This window comes from Lacerta agilis, chromosome Z (assembly GCF_009819535.1).
Source record: "Lacerta agilis isolate rLacAgi1 chromosome Z, rLacAgi1.pri, whole genome shotgun sequence".
Classification (NCBI taxonomy): domain Eukaryota; kingdom Metazoa; phylum Chordata; class Lepidosauria; order Squamata; family Lacertidae; genus Lacerta; species Lacerta agilis.
The window spans coordinates 15422297-15441192 of NC_046331.1; the positions used below are offsets into that span (position 1 = coordinate 15422297).

The 18896-nt window shown below is 46.1% G+C and overlaps 2 protein-coding genes across 3 annotated transcripts in view; one reads left to right on the forward strand and one right to left on the reverse strand.

Moving 5' to 3' along the window:
• ADAMTSL2 (ADAMTS like 2) overlaps positions 1 to 4866 on the forward strand; it is a 52001-nt gene extending 47135 nt beyond the window's left edge. Inside the window, exons 17-20 of the mRNA XM_033138232.1 lie at positions 970 to 1140; positions 1880 to 2056; positions 3890 to 4034; positions 4483 to 4866. Of these exons, the coding sequence (XP_032994123.1) occupies positions 970 to 1140; positions 1880 to 2056; positions 3890 to 4034; positions 4483 to 4601 (612 nt within the window). The 3' untranslated portion in view covers positions 4602 to 4866. The remainder of the gene's footprint in view (positions 1 to 969; positions 1141 to 1879; positions 2057 to 3889; positions 4035 to 4482) is intronic.
• Positions 4867 to 11805: 6939 nt separating this feature from the next.
• The window catches only part of FAM163B (family with sequence similarity 163 member B), a 64815-nt gene continuing 57724 nt past the window's right edge, over positions 11806 to 18896 (reverse strand). Inside the window, exons 2-4 of one of the 2 annotated variants that reach the window (XM_033137954.1) lie at positions 16351 to 16448; positions 13372 to 13487; positions 11806 to 12448 (exon numbers count right to left, since the gene is read on the reverse strand). In XM_033137954.1, coding sequence (XP_032993845.1) covers positions 12032 to 12448; positions 13372 to 13464 — 510 coding nt within the window. In that variant the 5' untranslated portion in view covers positions 13465 to 13487; positions 16351 to 16448 and the 3' untranslated portion in view covers positions 11806 to 12031. The remainder of the gene's footprint in view (positions 12449 to 13371; positions 13488 to 16350; positions 16449 to 18896) is intronic. The other variant, XM_033137955.1, reaches the window with a different exon arrangement.

Below are 18896 nucleotides of genomic sequence, written 5' to 3' on the forward strand. Positions count from 1 at the left end.
CCCGCCATTTTCAATTCAGTGGCAGTGCCTAAAAATAAGCCGTTTCCATGGTGATGGCTGGCAAATGTGAGGAGCTTGTCTCCCAAAAGGAGACCCACAAAGGAACTCTGGGGTTTGTAAATATCAGCCAAGGCAATGCCCCCTCCATGCCTCCCTCTTTTTTTTTTGTAAGCAAAGGGAACGTATTTGCAGACATTTGCATTTTAAATGGGGGCTGGGGAGATCTTTCTGTCGGAGGCCCTGAACTGGTTTGAATTAACAGGCTGGCTTGATGGTTAGGGAAAAGGTCAGGACCTACTGGGATTGTTCTCCTGTGTGATTGCTTCCTGAAAATGAGAATATGCCTAGGGCATGGCTGTAGCTCAGTTCTAGAGCACCTGCTTAGCATGCAGAAGGTCCTAGGCTCAATCTAGGTAGGGCTGGGAATGTGGCCTGACTCAGCAGAGGGACGATTCTTGCATTCCTGTTTAATTCAGCCCTTTCTTCATCATGATGAGGACTAGAATCTTGCTTTAGGTTAAGTGGCACAGCCCAGTGACATAGCTTCTGCTTTGCATGCAAGCAGCTTACAAGAAAGAAACGGGTGCATTTCAAACACCGCAAAAACTATTTCATAATAACACAGCAACATAATAGCATAGTAACAATTTCATAATAACATAGCAAAGCAAAATTATAATAACATACAAAAATATGTTTCAATACTATAAATATAACAAGATTGCTCAAACAAAATGCAGCATCCAATGGCCAAAATAGCAAGGGAGCTTCACAGTTTCACATCAGTCCCAGAAACAACCCTCCCATGATCCTTTTAATGTGGAAGGAGAGATTGGTACATTATTTGGGGTGGGTGGGTGTTATCTGAGGTTAGTAGTCAATTCAGCCAAAGGGGCTGAAGTGGCATTGAGTGGATGTTATGCAAATGCACATTTGTGTTTATTACCTTCTTGTTTGTTTATCTTCCAGTGCAGTGGAGGCTGTGGACAGGGGCGGATGATCCGGCACGTCTACTGCAAAACCAGCGATGGCCGTGTGGTGCCAGAATCGCAGTGCAACTTGGAGACCAAACCACTGGCAATCCACCCCTGTGGGGACAAGAACTGCCCTGCTCACTGGCTCACCCAGGACTGGGAAAGGGTAAGGGAGCCTTTGAGTTTGCCCAAAGAGCAGCATGGTCCACTCTCTAGCCTAGGGGGCAGGGGGAACCTTTTTTTCCTGCCTGAGGGCTGCATTCCTTTCTGGTCAACCTTCTGGTGGGTGGGTGGGGGTACCTGCCAATGGGGGGAGGAATCAAGAGTCAAAAAGCAGGCGGAGCACTGAATGCATTTTTTTTTTTGTCTTTGTATACAGTACTTGACTATAGAGTTTACCAGGTCAAGAGCATCACAGAACCTGAGAATTCAGAGCCCAAACCAGACACCTAGGGATGGGCCCTAGAGATGGGAGTTAATTGAGAGAGAGAAGTCGGGGAGGGCAGACCTCTCCAGAATGTCTATGCTATAATTTGCAGCCGCTCCTGCCAGGCTGAAGCTTGCAAGCTGCACACACAGTTTTCTTAATATATTATTATTATTATTATTATTATTATTATTATTATTATTATTAGATTCAAGCCCTCCACCTGTCTCCTGGTGTCAGACCTGGGATTCTGACAACCCTACTAGGCTAGTTTCTAGACACATTCTTCTCTGTCCTCTCAATGCAAGCAAGAGGCACTGTCAGGATTCAATGACACTTCTCAGCCTGGCATAAGCACTCAATAACAGGGTGAAGCAAGAGTGTGTGGCCTAGAGAGGAGCCAGAGGGCAGGGGCAGGAGGATTGGATTTGGCTCCCAACCCCTCCTCTTACTTTGCCTCTCACTCTTACCTTGACAGTGCAATACCACATGTGGCCGGGGGGTCAAAAAGCGAATTGTCCTTTGCCTGGAGATTGTCAACGGGAAGCTCAAAACCCGCAACCCAACTGAATGTGACGTCACCAAGAAGCCAGCTGAGGACACAACCTGCTTTGAACGGCCTTGTTTCAAGTGGTACACGACCCCTTGGTCAGAGGTGAGAAGCAGGTGGGCAGGGAGGCAGACAGTGGGTGAACCATATTGGGAAGATGAAATCATCCTCTTTGTAGGGGACTGCGATGGGACTGAGCACCCTACGAATCAGAGCTTTGGACAGCTTCCATTCTACCTCTGTTAAAATGAGAATCGGACCGCACTACTTCACGGGGTTGTTGCGCCTGCAAAATTAAAAATACTTTCCCCTTTTGGGAAATCGCAGTATGAACAAGGGTATGTAGTACTTGCAACTAGGAGCACAAAATAAATGAATGAGCAGCAGCAACTAGGAGCATATGGATAGATAGGCCTGACAAGCAAGTGGGCAGTATCTACTAGGAGTGCAATATAAATGAAGAGGAGTGATTTCATACCAGGTGATTTCATACTAGTTGACAGACCTGACAATCAAGTGAATAGCAACTGTTAGGAGCACAATGTAACCAACAGGGAATCGTAGCAAGTAGATTTCATATTGGTTGAGTGGCCTGACAGACATTCGATTCTAGGACTGTCCACAAACATAACCAAACATTAGGTTGTTTATCACTACAGTGGTACCTCAGGTTACATACGCTTCAGGTGACATACTCCGCTAACCCAGAAATAACGCTTCAGGTTAAGAACTTTGCTTCAAGATAAGAACAAAAATTGTGCTCCAGAGGCGCAGCGGTAGCGGGAGGCCCCATTAGCTAAAGTGGTGCTTCAGGTTAAGAACAGTTTCAGGTTAAGAACGGACCTCCAGAACAAATTAAGTTCTTAACCCAAGGTACCACTGTAATGGGTAAACTGCTTTCACACTGGCAGGCCTAATTAATTGCTTCTCTGGCCTTCTGACGTCCAGACACCATGCACTCCGTCACTGCCCTCCCCCTTCCTTGGCTCAGCGGTGAAAAGGAAAGTCTCCCTGTGCTCCACTTTCCTCCCTCCTTCTCCTCCAAAAAAAGCACAGCCAGTTCCGATTACATCTTGGCAGGCCGTGTCCTGCCCGGAGCCACTACAACAGCGGACGGCAGTTCGCCTTGGCTGCGGCAACGACAGCAACTGGGCTCTAATCAGTTCCTGGCAACTGCCTATGCTGAAGTCTCCACTGGCTGAGCGGCTACAGGCCTCTGCCGGGTGAGAGCCAGGGGGAAAGAGTTCATTCTGCACTCTGCTCCTCTAAAGGGAATTTGTGCTTCTGCGATGGCTGCCGGGCATTCTCGGATAACATTGGGGATCGGCCCAATAGCCGCTGGAATGCTGCAGAGCTTTCGGATTCCTGGAGGTGGAGTTAATTAGGCTCCCCAAACATTCTACCCGGGGGGGGGGACTCTTCTGCAGTTTTCCCCCACACCCCAAATATGGGTTGCATCCCACTCAGTTTTAGACCACAACCACACCACAGATTTTAAAGCAATATCACCTCACTGCTACCATCCCATGCCCACCGGGGAGCAGAGTGAAGGACAGCCAGGTTGTCTGTAGCATTGCAGGGGGCTTTACTAGACAGACCCCTGGGGTTCCTTCAAATGCTACAATTCTGTGAAGCAGGTATACTCCAAAGCACTATGCATTTAAAGCACTGTGATACCACTTTAAACATCTATGAGCCTAGCCTCCCACAAAGTATCCTCAGAGATTTAGTTTGTTAAGTGGTATGATACTGCTTTAAATGTATGGTACGGATGCAGCCTTAGGTAGAGCAGGCGACTTGAAATCAACAACCCTACATTGACCATGTCCATTAACTTCAGTGGGCCTACTCTGAGCAGACACTTCTCAAAAAGTTGAATCTTAGTCCTGAAGCTGCTTGTTGTAACAAACAAACCTCCCCTCTTTTCCTTGCCCACAGTGTACAAAAACTTGTGGCATTGGCGTGAGGATGCGAGATGTCAAGTGTTACCAGGGGAAGGATCTCGTCCGGGGCTGTGACCCTCTCGTGAAGCCTGTTGGGAAACAGACATGCGATCTTCAGCCTTGTCCAACTGAACCACCAGGTCAGGGGGAGATGGGTGTAGGGTTGCTGGACTTCCGGGTCTGACCTGAGGTCTCCAGGCTTGCCTGGCCCCCTCCAGGTGGCAGAGGGCGGGGCTTGAATCTCTAGGTGGGCAAGAGTGCTTTTTGACTGGCAATGAATTGCTAGGGTTTCTGTCAGGAGTCTTTCCCCAGCTTTAGCTGGAGATGCCAAGGTTCAAACCTAGGACCTTCTGCAAGTAAAGCACGTACCCTACCCAGGGAGCTACACCCTGTTCCTCTTTGAAATTCCTCAGAGAATTCCTTGGAGTGAGCACCTCCAAAAATTAATGTCTGTGGCTGCCCTGGGAAAACTGGCTCACCGTATTGAAAGTGAAGTTGTTTGGAGTTCTCTGCACAGGTGATGATTCCCACTTGCTTTCATTCATGCCACACCTGACCCCACTCACCTGTCTGGGCTTCCTCTTGCAGATGACAGCTGCCAGGACCAAGCGGGGACCAACTGTGCTCTGGCCATCAAGGTGAACCTCTGCAGCCACTGGTATTACAGCAAAGCTTGTTGCAGGTCCTGCCGAGCTCCCCATTCCTAAGACAGGACCAAAGGGATCCAGTGGTTCTCCAGAGCATCCAGCGGGACACAGGAGCAGCCAGGTGCGAACTGGGACAGTTCCTGCCTGTCTGCCTACCCATTATGCCACAACATGGAGAGTAAGGGATGGAGGTCCTGTAATCCAAGACACCTCCTTCACCTCCCTCCTCCCTCCTGGGTTCCGGAAATGGAGGGACGCATTGTTACATTTGCTACTACTGTAGATCAGAACCCCCCCCCCCACTCCATGAGGAAAGTCGTGTTTTGTTTTTTAAAAAGACATCATGAATATTTCCCCCCTTTTAGTTCTTGTTTTCCAATGGCTATGTTGCCTTTGAACTTTTGTGCCTCCCCTTCATCTCCTTTGTAATTTGAACAGAATTAGAACAGCCCTTTCATCCCTGTCCCTTGGGAGCACTCTTTCCACTTTCTAATTTTACACATATGGTAGGTTTGCATCGAGGGGCACCCTGACCTGACCTGCTTAGCACCAGGTGAGGCACTCCATCTGGAGCTGCTGAGAAAGAGATTCTGACACACTGCTGTAATGACTGAAACACCGTGGTTTGTTCTCCAGCTTACCATTTTGCACGACGGACATACATTCCATCCAGTTAAAATCAGCCATCCATCCATCTTGGCCCTCCCCTTAGGTAAAGGAACTGACTTTCAGAAATGCATTGCTGCCAAGTATCCCTGAGATAGAAAACCTTTCTCCTACCATCTCCTGCTGGGTGATGTCAGTGGCCCATCTAGTCCAGCACCCTGTTCTCACAGTGGCCAACCAGATGCCCCGATGGGAAGCCTGCAGGTGCAACAGCAACCCCCCCCCCCACTTACCATTTCCAGAAGCTGGTATTCAGAGGCACACCACCTCAGACAGTGGAGGTAGAGCTAAGAAGAGCTTTGCTGGGTAAGGCCACCTAATCCATTCTAACAGTGACTGCCCAGATGCCTCAATGGGGAGCCCACAAGCAGGAGCCAGGCGCATCGGCACTCTCCCTATTCGCAACTCGCAGCAATTGGTATGCACAGTGGAGGGAGAGCATAGCCATCAGGGTTAGTGGCCACTGATCCTTTCCCCCACCATAAATTAATCTTCTTTTAAAGTGATCCTAGTTGCTGGCCCTCACTGATGCCAGTAGGTTACATTCTAGACTTGTAAAAGGCATTTTTCTAAACTCACACACAGCGGCACCAGGAATGACCCCATTGGAATTAAAACACAATCTCTCTCTCTCTCTCTCTCTCTCTCTCTCTCTCTCTCTCTCTCTCTCTTACTCTCTCTTTGACTTCATCCTCTTGTAAGCTGTCCCTTTCCCTGCTATTTTCAGTACCATTCCCCAGCAGCTCAGCACTTAAGGAGCAGAACTTAACACTCCCCAGGCGACTCTAAGCCAAAAAGCCCATTAGATATAATATGTAGGTGTCTACATTTCCAGAGATTTTTTAAATTTTATTTTATTGTGTAATCAAGTCCCAGACCGTGTAGTCCTTTAATTAAAAGAAAAAACATAAAACCAACAATAGTTGTAGAGTAACGAAAACGTAACAGCAGCACTTTATATCACAAAGAGAGTCACGCTCTCTCTCTCTTTTTAAAAGATAAATAAAGAAATAAGTATATTTGTTTACAAACAGTGAACTTTATCCCTGTAACCACAGAAACTGTACCCATTAAGTATATTTTAAAATAAAAGTTGTCATATTTATAGTGCCAGCTTGATGTCTTCGTGGTGTTTGGCCCATTTGCTTTTGCTTTTGACATTGTGGTTTAAAAGAACGACGAGGAGAATGAATGTTCCACCCCCCCACACACAACAAATACTAGAATCTGGGATCTCTGGATTCTAGGGACATTAAGGTGGCATCATATTATGTGTCCATTCAGCTGCAGTTTATCTTCTGCCCAAAATGACATCATTCATCTGTCTGTCGTGGCAAAATCACGCAACTTCTGTAATTTATGTAACTGATCACATGAATAGCACCTGAACATCAGGTGCTGATCCACAGTAGAAGGGCACTGACCTCTTCCTCCACCCTGCTTATGAATCATAAATGGGAGAACTCTCACTGATTTTAGACTGCATATGCATATGCCTTGTCTCAAGTACACCCTGACTGGAAACAGCTCTCCAGGGTCTTGGGTAGAAGGACACTTGCCCCATTGCCTGATCATTTTAATTGACTGAACCTGGGGCCTGGACCCGGGGCCATCCGCATGCCAGTTGGAATGACTGACTGCATCATTCAATCACTTCCAATATAGAGTGGTAGCAATTGTGCCCTCTGATAAGATGATCCTTTGCATCTATGTGCATGCCCTGCTTATAGTGCCTCATGGAGAAATTGAGCTCAGTTAAAATAGAGTGGTGTTTCTTCTTGCACTAAAAGGGTGTATTCCATTTTAATGTAGTATAAAAATGAGCCTTCGTTGGCAGACATTTTGCAAACGGTGGTCCAGAAAACTTCCTTCTCTGAAGGAAGGAAGCAAGCTGAAATTTTCAGGTTGCCATATTCTGCACCACATAGAATACCACTGAATACCATAGCCTGTACTCAATGATAATCCTACTCAGGGGAGACCCACTGAAAATAATTGACATGACTAAGTTAGCAGGCTAATTTAAATTGGGACAGGCCATCCTTCAGTGGTAAAGCATCAACTCTGCATGTTGAAGGACCCTGATTCAATCCCAGGCAGCATCTGCAGATAGGGCTGAAAATGCCCCCTGCCTGAAACCCTTAAATAAAACAGGTGTTATGAAAAAGAGCACACTTCTCCCCCGAGAACAAAGTCAAAGATAGGTTTATTTTTTTAAAAGTTTTTGTTCTTAAGACTCCAGAAGGCCTGTACAAGATAACCACAAGGCAAAATGAATGAAAACCCATGAAATATTTCAATTAATTTCAAAGATATACAATGAAGGGCCATGGGGTTGGGGTGGGGAGATGAGCACGGAATAAATAATAGGAAGATAATAAACACAACCACAATTTTAATGCAACAAATGCCTTTTTTTCTTTTTGAAAATAAAAATGCCATCGAAAAAAGTGCAAGTTTTAAGAAGAGTTGTACAAAATTTACCCAGAGTTCTGTAGAAGTAGCTGCAATTACATCAGATCACTTCAAAGACTGAGCACAGCAAAATGGAAACTTGTCATACAGGACATGGCCTAGGATAGTGAGAGTCAGGCCCGTGCAGGGGGTGGGGTGGGATGGGTAGCTGGGTACACTTGTCCTGAGTCTCAGAGGGCTAAGCTGGCTGGGGGCTCCCCCAGGGAACAGCTGCTTTTTTGTCTGAGTTTATAACTTTATTCTAACAAGACTCTAGCCCCCGGGCCTCAGACAAGTCTGTTGGATGTTGTCACAAACTGGATGGCTGTGGGGGGCAGGCAACAGGTGGGAGGGGGACACACCAAGCAGTAACAGAACTGGCATGTCCATTGATATAATAATACCCATTGACATAAAATACCAATGTTTCTAGTCAATGTTGCAGAAAGATATCTTGCACTTTGGACAACCATACACCCCTGCCGCCTCAGGTTGTGTACATCCGTCTCTATATAAAGTCCTACAACCCTGAAAGCTTTGAACCCCAAACCACCAATTGGAATGTTAGTCCCTTGAATGTTGCAAAGTTATTCCTGGGTGGAGTTTTACAAGTCCAGGAAACGGATGACATTGCTAACGGTCTCCATCTTTGTGCTTTCAAACCGGAAGTGCTTGCGAAGCGAAATCCTTTGCTCATTTGGAGGGATTGAGGTGACCTGCTTTAATTTTGACTGAAAGGCCACAAGTTGCTCCCAGTGTTCTGGGAGGGACTCATGCCTGAAATCCTGGAGCACCGCAGCAAGACAATACTGAGTTAGGTGAACCAAGGGTCTGACTGGGTAGAAGGCAGTCTCCTATGTTCCAACAATTCCCAGCACACTTTAACAAGCTACCCTACAAGGATTCTTCGTGGGGGAGCCATACCTGTTAAAAGAGCTATAGAAGTGCTTTAAGTATATGGTGTGGTTGTGATCTTAGGCTATGATGAGAGCTTTCAGATGAGAGCAGAGTTTTTTGATGACAGTTTTTGGATGAGAGCAACTACAGAGGACCATAGGAATTAAGACTCTTCAGGCTCACAGCATGAAATTTTGCCAAGCTGGGCATTATTTTCAAGGAAGTAGGCTGAGGCAAGATCTTTTCACTTAATTATTTTAAATCTCTTTATTTATTTTAAATAAATATTTTAAAATTTTATTTGTTTTAAACCTCTTGGTTCAATCCCGAATCATTGGCAGGGTCTCTATAATATTTGTTGATTGCAGCTGTTTCAAGGGCGCACTTTTAGCTATAAAGGTAAAGGTACCCCTGACCGCTACGTCCAGTCACGGATGACTCTGGGGTTGCGGCGCTCATCTCGCTCTATAGGCTGAGGGAGCCGGCATTTGTCTGCAGACAGCTTGCGGGTCATGTGGCCAGCATGACTAAGCTGCTACTGGCGAACCAGAGCAGCACATGGAAACGCCGTTTACCTTCCCGCCGGAGCTTTAACTATTTATCTACTTGCACTTTGATGTGCTTTCGAACTGCTAGGTTGGCAGGAGCTGGGACCGAGCAATGGGAGCTCACCCTGTCACGGGGATTTGAACCGCCGACCTTCCTAGGCTCTGTGGTTTAGACCACAGCGCCACCCACATCCCATCAATTTTAGCTATAATGCAGTCCAAATGTTTGTTTGAATGAAACAGTTCTTTGCCATCTTCCACAAATTGCTGAGTGTCCAGAACGCAAGGCCCAATCCACTAGCTACTTCTTTTGCCTATGCTCCCAGTGAAATGAATGTTTCTTGAACTCATGTATGAGCAATGTGCTTTAATTCAAGATGACCCACCCCATGGAATTAGAAAAGAAATCCAGATGGAGCTCATTATGTGAATGGCTGTTGACTGAACCTGGTTTCCTTGCCTCTTGCTGAACTTATCTCCAGTCTTGCTATTCTCCCCTTGCAGATTCAATCTAACAAGTGGCTCCCTGCATTGAAGCCTGCATCTGTGATAGGGTTCCTGAAATTTTGGATAGGGGCAAGTTGATGTAATATCCTGCAGAGCAAGAACATGGTCACATAATGGCAGATCTTCCCTAAAATAGTTTCACTTTCATTAGAAACATGGACTTGACCCCGTATAAGGTTGTCTGTCCAAACAAGATTAAATGATCAGCTACTCCTCTGTAAATTCCTTGCAGAGGGGTGATAGCACCGGGTGTTTAGTACATTTTAAATCTGAACACATTTCCCAATCATGAGTGTTGAAACACGGTATTGAGTTGACAAGGGACGTGAGTGGGAAGAACCAATCTGGGCGTAAGGAGTAGCCATGGTACTGGAGTAATGCCACCACATTTTTCTCTATGGCTTGCATGGCAAAGAGCCTGGCTTCAGCATTCCATGCTCTGATAAACCTCTGGGTTAGATTGCTGCAATGTGCAATACATGGGCCTGACCTTGAAGACTGTTTGAGAACTGCAGCTAATGCAGAATAACTGGGGCAAATAGAACACCTTAATACACCTGTTCTGGCTGGCTGTGCAGACCTGTCAATGTTCATTTCCCGTCATTTTCTCATTTTTCCACTCTTAAATTCAGTTCTCCACATTTCCATGTCATCAGCACTCCAGTGCAAAATTCTTATACCATGCACATATGTGTATGCGGTTTTTCCTAACATATACATTGTTGCAAAGGAATTTCTCCCAATATAATGCATTTTCACAGACAGATACATTTTTATATGCACACTTTACCCAAGTATATGCATTTTTTGGACATTGGCTGGAGAACTGCATTGCAAAATTCAGAGAAGTGCGAATTTCAAAGGATAGCTGTGTTTTGGGCCGTGCTTTGTATTGAAAAGTGCAGATTGGGTAGGTTTGCCTTAAAATGCAACAGCAGCACACTCCTAGACTGAGGTGGATGGGGCAGTGCCCCATTGGTGCAAACAGGCCAACCTCCACTACCTAGAGGACTACATCTGACCCTGCCCCCCCAACCTCTGATGTAGAACAATGGTGTTAAGCAAGACAATAATAATAGATCTCCCTGTTTTCTTTAAAGATGGGAGCACACCAAAGTCAAAAGTGCTAAAATGGTGTGGTTGAATCAGATGTGGAGAGCCTTTGGCCCTCCAGATGTTGCTGAACCACAACTCCCATCAGCCCCAGCAAGCATCAGCCCCAGCAAGGGATGATGGGAGTTGTAGTTCAGAAACTTCTGGAGGGCCAAAGGTTCCCCGCACCAGAACTGGAAAACTCAAATCCATTAACTCTGGCAAAATCATTTTTCTTCTTCTTTTCATTCATGGCAATACCCAGAGGTCATTTCTTTAGAAATCCCTTCTTGCTGCCTGGGAGGTGGCGGGTCCTAAGGAGGTAAGATTATGTGCCAGGTGGTTGGGTGGCATTTGTGGCTTGTTATTTAGTAAAAAAAGTAAAATAAAGGCAAGATTGAATTTGTCTCCAGCCAAGGTCCTAGAAGACATCTGAAAAGTTGTCACAGGAAGGCATAAAGGAGGGCACAGTGGAAATTCAGCATGAAGCGTGGGGTTGGCACGCCCCCTCCACCATAGCCTTGTACTTGCAGACTTCCATGACAGCAAATGAAAAGGCGGGGGGGGGGAATCTAACGTTTACAAAAGGATGCCCTGTATCAAAATCTTCTCATATATCTCTATATATCTATATCTATAAAGTGGTACCTCGTGTTACGTACCATCCCCCTTACGAATGCTGCAGGTTACGCGCTCTGCTAACCTGGAAGTAGACGCCCCTTGTTGCGACCTTTGCCCCGGGATGCGAGCGGAAGTCGTGCTCCGGCGGCGTGGCAGCAGCGGGAGGTGCCATTAGCGAAAGCGTGCCTCATGTTACGAGCGGTTTCCTGTTACAAACGGACCTCCGGAACGGATTAAGTACATAGCACAAGGTACCACTGTATCTATCTATCTATATCTATATTTATATATATAGATATATATAGATATAAGAAACTATTGTCAACACTAAACTTTAGAAAACCTATATGCACCCATCAAATCTATTAATTCTTCCTCCTCCCCTTTATACAGTGCATTATTTAATAGGTATATAGATAATTATCCATCGTTAACATATAAATACATTCATCATTTTTAAAAGACTCTCTGTGGGTATGTTTTTGTCCTGTAAAAGAGTGACGCCATGTTATTATTTTTAAGCCACAAGGGTATTTAGGGAAGGGGGGGAGAGGAAACACCCTTTCACAGAATCATAGAATTAGAGAGTTGGAAGAGGCTCAAAGGATCATCTAGTCCAACCCCTTACAATGCAGGAATCAGCAGGATATGTATGCCACCAACGTTACCCACCATCGAGTTGTGGGTCACGGCTGCTGGCACTCATCAGACGTCCGTACTGATGCTGCGGCTGCGGGAGAAAGCCTCCCGCATGGCTGAGAGGCGGTTGGGGTTGAGGGCCTGGAGGCCACTCATGTTGACGGGCAGCTCCAGGTCTTCCTGGCTGATGGCCTTGTAGTTGATAAGATCACCCCCATTCTGGACCTCCTCCTCCTCCTCTTCCTCCTCCTCCTCCTCTGGCTCCTGGAGGAAGAAGGTGGGCGGCTCATAGTGGGAGCAGTTGGGGCATACTGTCCGGCACTGGGAGTGCTTCTTGTAGGGGGAGGAGGAAGATCGGTACAAGGAGGGGCCATTCGTCAGAGCCACGTTGCGGTTGCAGTGGAGAGGCGGGATGTGGGAATCCATGCCAAAATCTGGTTCATCTCCGTCCTCTTCGGACTCCTCCTTCTTGCAGCAGTAATACTGGGGGAGGCAAAGAGGGGAAGAGGTGGGGATTTGATGAAAAGGTGGCTGTACGTCTCACCATGTCTCCCTTTCAGGTTGACATTGATGCTTTCTCACAAGATCCACAAATACTCCAAGCAAGCACATCGCTCCTGCTGCCCATGCTCAAAGAATTCTGGGAACTGTAGTTTGTTAACGGTTGGTGGGAATTGTAACTACAGGTCCTAGAATTATTTGAAGGAAAGAATGCACTTTCAATGTGCTTTAAATGTATATTGTGTACACAGTAATAATAATAATAATAATAATAATAATAATAATAATAATAATAATAATCCCACTCCCCCCCTACACTGGGGCTCAATATGGCTTACACAAATTAAAACAACGGAGATAAAATGCAAAAAGTTAAAAACATATAGAAGAAAATAATTTAAAAGTAATTAAATTCTAATAGAATCTAAACAATATAAAAACAACTCTATCAAAACACAGATAGCAAAAATAGCACAGCATTATTATTAGCCCTTAAAAAAGCAATCAGTTCTTAAAGGCCTGTTGGAATAAAACAATCTTCACCTGCCAGTGGAAGGAGAGCAAAGAGGGAGCTAGTCTGGCTTCTCAAGGGAAGGAATTCCAAGAAGGCCCTTTCCTGCGTCCCCATCAAGTGGGCCTGTATGGGTGGTGGGTCTGAACAATTATACCACTTTAAACAGCCATGGCCCCCCACTTCAAGAATCCTAAGAAATGTAGTTTGTTGAGGTTACTGAGAGTTGTTAGGAGATCCCTTCTTCCCCTCACAGCTACAGTTCCCTGCAAAGACTGATTGATCATTACACCATTCTGGAATTCATAGCTTTGTGGTCACCTGTTGCTTCACCCACCTTTGCCTCTTCTCCTTTAAAACCCCTTCTCCCCGCACACTTTTATAATTGAAATACCTGAAGCCTACAATAGCAGAGAACTGCTATGATACACAGTAATATGACAGTCGCTAATATTCCGCCTGTGATGACCACAGTCCCGGCTGTCATTCGACCTCTTCTCCATTAACACCCTGGAAGACACAAGAGGTGTAAAGAGTTAAGAGCCAGACTTTCAGGCAACAGAGTAGTTATTGCAGCCTGGGGCCAGAGCAGTGGCCTCAGTGATTGGGGTAGCAGTGAGATTTTTTTTTGACAGCGTGTGCCTGGATCTCTGCAAAGCTGCACAGGGTACAACTCTCAGGCCATGTGCCCTCCACCCATCATTTCCTCTGTGTTACGTTTTCCTCCCTCTGTCCTAGCACTAGAACTCCTGGACTTCCAATGAAGCTGAATGCTGGAAATTTCAAGACAGATAAAAGAAATGACTATCCTTCATTGAAAGTTTTGAAGCAGAGGTTGGATGGCCATCTGTCACGGATGCTTTAGTTGAGTTTCCTGCATTGCATGAGGTTGCCCTAGATGACCCTTGGGGTCCCTTCCAACTCTACAGTTCTATGATTCTACGACTTCTTCATGCAGCACACAGTTAAACTGTGGAACTCCCTCCCACAGCAGGCAGTGATGGCCACCAACTTGGATGGTTTCCAAAGAGGGCAATGACTGTGCTCTGCCTCCACGGTTGGAGGCAGAAATGCTTCAGTTGCTGGAAACTACAGGAGGGGACAGGTCTTGCTTGGGGGCTTCCCATAATGAGTATCAGGTTGACTCCTGTGAAATCAGGATACTGGAATAGATGGGCCATTGGTCTGACCTAGCAGGGCTCTTCTCCTGTCCTTATGACCAAAAAATCTCATGGAGCCGGGAGCACAAGGGTGGGGGAGCTCTGGGTGCAGTGAAGTTTTTACATGTAAGTCTTCTCCTCCAGCCTGCCGTGGTACAGTCCAAGCCATGCCATGCTTGGACTGTACCACGTTCCAGTGGTTGAAAGCTGGGCAGCCCCACCTATCTGTCAGAATTGGCCCGCCAACCAGATCCTGTTCCCCATCAATAAAAATAATAAAAATCACAGCTAGTGTGGTATAGTGGCTAAAGTGTCTGACTAGGACCTGGGAGAGACCAGGGTTCAAATCCCTTCTTGGCCACTGGGTGCTGGCCACATGACCCGGAAGCTGTATGGCGGCTCCCTTGGCCAATAAAGAGAGATGAGCACCACAACCCCAGAGTCGTCCGCGACTGGACCTAATGGTCAGGGGGCCCTTTACCTTTAGGACCTGGGAAAGACCAGGGTTCAAATCCCTTCTTGGCCACTGGGTGCCCTTGGTCACAGCCATTGCCTCTCATCCTAACCTACCTGGCAGGGTTGTTATGGGGATTAAATGAGGAGGAGGAGAACCATGTTTGCCCCCTTGAGCTCATTGGAGGAAAAGGTGGGCTATAAATGCAATCAATCAATGCAATCAATGCAATCCATGCAATCAACCAACCAACCAATCAACCAATCAATCAAATCACTGACAGAGTAGAGGAAGCTTCTGCTGTTGCTTGGTGGCAGAGCCTCAGAATAAGAAGGGGTCCCTTTCATCCTTTTAATTTTCAAGCAGAGGATGCCAAGCTCTTTCCCCACAGACACAACCTTTCTAAATCTGTGCAGACGGTGGCGAAGCTTTGCAGAAACACCCGCTGGTGCCTCCAGCCCACCTTGCAGTGCCAGCTGGCTGGAATCTGCGACAGCTAACGAACCCGTTAGACAGGCGCTCTGGAACTTGGAGGCCTCTGCAAGAGGCTGCCTTGCAAGCAGGTGTACGGGAAAGGAGGTGGCCCCATGGGGAGTGAGGGAGCCAGGCCCATGCTCTTCTCGGCTTTATTTTGGATTTTATTCAGGGCTCTGCACCTCCTGTCAGACTTGAATGCCACATCAGGCAGATGCTACATGAGGGAGAAAAGATGCCTCCCCTTTACCCAAGAACAATCTCTGGCACTCTCAGACACAGATATACATTGCAAGCTGCCTATTCTCGAGTCAGATCATTGGCCCATCTAGTTCAGTATTGTCAACACTGACCGACAGCAACTCTTCCGGGCTTCAGGTAGGGGGCCTTGCCCAGTCCTTCCTGAAGATTGAACCCGGGAGTTTCTGTGTGAAGAGCAAACATTCCATCGCTTGAGCATTCATAGTAAAGGTGCCTTAAGGCTTCTCCTCTGTTCAGCGGTTGGCATCTGCTTAATCTCTTCCCAGGTGGAAGGTTCTAGGAGTTGTGCAGACCTTGCGATGTAGGACAGTCATGGAGCTGGGATACTTTTGCTGGGTCTCGATGATTGTCATCAGCTGCCTCAGCATCCTCATCACCCTCGAGTGCAGGCACCAGTATCCTCCCCTGTGGTATTGCTGCTACTTGGAATCTGCTCCTCTGCTTCTTTTTCATAATCTCTGCTAGCTGGTGTGACAGTAGAAGGCAGACCTGGACTATTGTATATCAATTCAGGAAAGTACATGAGGTCTTGTGTCTCTTCCTCTCACTGCCCAGAAAAAGCATTTTACTGTTCACTGCGCTCATCAAAATGAACCACTTTTCTTGCACTGACCTTTCCTATTTCTAAGTCCATAACTCTGTAACCTTTGCCTCCAGTAGTACCGGTATATCTTACCATAGTTTCTCGTTCTACCTTGGGGTTTAGCTTGCCTAATCTCTTTGGGTTCATAGGCAATGCTGCCAATACATGCATGTGTGATAGGTTAGGTGCACTTCCATGTCAAAGTTCAAAAGGTGTGCATGCTGCCCCCGCAGTCTGTTGTGGAGATACCCTGCAGTGGCTGCTGCAGCTCCCCACATGCATTTGAGGAGGCCAGCATCACTCAGCATGCATCAGGTCATCTCCATAAACTCTGTATCAGCTACTGAGCTCTGTTGTGGGGTGTGACTAACACTCCTCCCAGGTGTAATGGCTTCCTCTTCCAGGAGGGTTCTCATGTGGTTTGAAGTACGGTAAACTCACCACTGTTGTCGCTCATGAAAGTTGTAGTTTCCCTCTGCAACTTGTTGCTCACCATGGCGAGGTACTTTCTGAACATATCCACTGTCTCACTTTTCTCCCTGAGGAGGTACAGAACATAGTATCCTGAAAAGTCATCTAGAAAAAATAAAAATTTACTTAATTTTCCCTAGCAAGGGAACACTCAGTGGACCACATACATCACTACAGACTACATCAAGCACTCTGGTGCTTCTTTGTTGAGTATATGGAGGAGGGGGGGGGAAGAGGTTTAACACTTTTCTCAGTTAGGCAACTTACACACTTCATTGCGGTTGGTGCACTCTGGAGTACCTTCTCCCCTCTTGCAAGCTCCTTGCATTGCATTTCCCTAATAGCTTTGATGCCTCTGTGGCCAAGCCTTCTGTGCCGGAGCTCTGGGTCTGCTTCAACCTTCTGGGGTTCTGTGAGATTAGTCTCAACATACAATTCACAATCTCCGGTCAACTGGCATCTTCAGTCTTCAAACTGCACACAGAAACCATTTTTCTGTCCAAGGTGGGATACATCGAACATGTTGCAATTCAACTGTAGGACAACAGGACCTGTTCCACAGGATACTCTCACAGTAGATTGCTTAGCTTGCAATTTAAGGTTCCTGCACCTGCACCACATATTGTTATGGTTTTGCCATCTGCAGCTTGGATATAACCTAACCATCTACTTGATTTTGTTTACAGTTAGATTCTTCTCTTGCAAAAGAAGGCCCCTTTCCCCCCTCTGCTCCCTTTACTTCGGCTTGCTTGCTTAAATGCAGGGGATCTTCCTGAATTTGGGCATCACAAAAAATAATAATCTGGATATGTGGCCTTCTTTGCTGCACTTGAAGCAAACAATTTTTCTGAGTGTAGCCTTGGCTCTCCTTGGGATTGAGACACAGTTTGAGTTAATTGGTCTTGTATCCCTGCTAGGAAGCTTGCTCTTCTCTCCACATTCTCCTCTCTCAGGTGCTCGATCACATCTGCTAGCCTTAGGTTTGGGCTTGTCTCCATGAGAGTTTTGAAATTTAGGTCCTAGTGACCTCAAGAAGTAGCAGGAACTTCCTGTTCCTCATCCATTTTGTATTGTTTAGATTCCAGCTTTTCAATAATGGTTAGGAACTCTGTCATGTGTCTGTCACAGTCCTTCTTGGCTTCAAGTTTTAATTTAAATAGATTTCTCACCCAGGCATGGTGGGAACCCCTTGCTTGTGGATCCAAATGCTTTTTGCAACTTTTCAAACACCTGAGCAGCTGTATCACCTCTCTTTGTGTGAACCATTTGGGTCTCTGAAATACTATCCAGAATGATAGGCACCGCCAATTTATTGTTCTCTTGTTCCCACTCCTTTGAGGCTTTATCCTCACTAGGTTTCGCTTTCTCAATACATTATAAAATAGCTTTCATATCAAGTTTGGCTTCTAATTGTCTTTTCCATTGGATGAAATTGCTTCGTGTAAGCTTAGGTAATTTGAGACTTTCCTCAACAATGGAATTCATGCTATCCATTTTAGAAAAATCAAAAATGGAAAAATTCCCAAAAAGGGGGTGGGGTGGGGAGAAAGGAAAATTATTCCAAAATAAAAATAGGGGAAATCACACAAAAAAATTAAAACATTCTCAAAATCTCCAAAAGTAAAATAAAATTATTTAAGCCTCTTTGCTAAAAACCCCAAAGCAAAAAGCACCAAGCAAAATAAGAATCCTTTAGTATAACTGCTTTGCATTAGAAGAGTAGGTAGACAAATGAGGGGTGAGTTTATCCGCGGAAAAGGGTAAAAGGCGGATCTAGACGGATCCTCATGAATTCATATGATTTTTTCATTCAAATGAAAAAAAACCACCATGATACTGTAGACCACATCTCAGTCTATATGTAGCATCAAAAAAATCATGCACCCACTGTTTTGTAGGGCCACAATGGTGCAAAAACTTGTTTAAAAAACACGGATCCTCATGGATCCTCATGATTTCTGCATTGGGACACCCCAAACTCACCGTCAAATCACATATCATGTCCAGGGGCACAGCCTGCACCACAAAAATCTGGGATCCATGGCTTCCTCGCGACAATATGGCGCAAAAACTTGGTTTTGAAGCACGGATCCTCACGGATCCGCACCCTTTTTGCATTGGGCCACCCCTAACTAACCGTCAAATCACACATAATGTCCAGGGGCACAGCCTGCACCACAAAAAACACGGGTCCACCGCTTCCTGGCGACACCACGGCCCAAAAACGTGGTTCTGAAGCACGGATCCTCACGGATCCGCACCCTTTTTGCACTGCGCCACATCAAACTCACCGGCAAATCACACATCAAAGCCAGGGGCACAGCCTGCACCACAAAAAACACGGATCCAACGCTTCCTGGCGACACCACGGCCCAAAAACGGGGTTCTGCACCAAAAAAACATAGATCCGAGGCATGGATCCACATGAATTCATATGATTTTTATATTGAAACAAAATAAAACCACCATGATACTCTACACCAAATACTAATCTATAGGCAGGACCAAAAAAATCA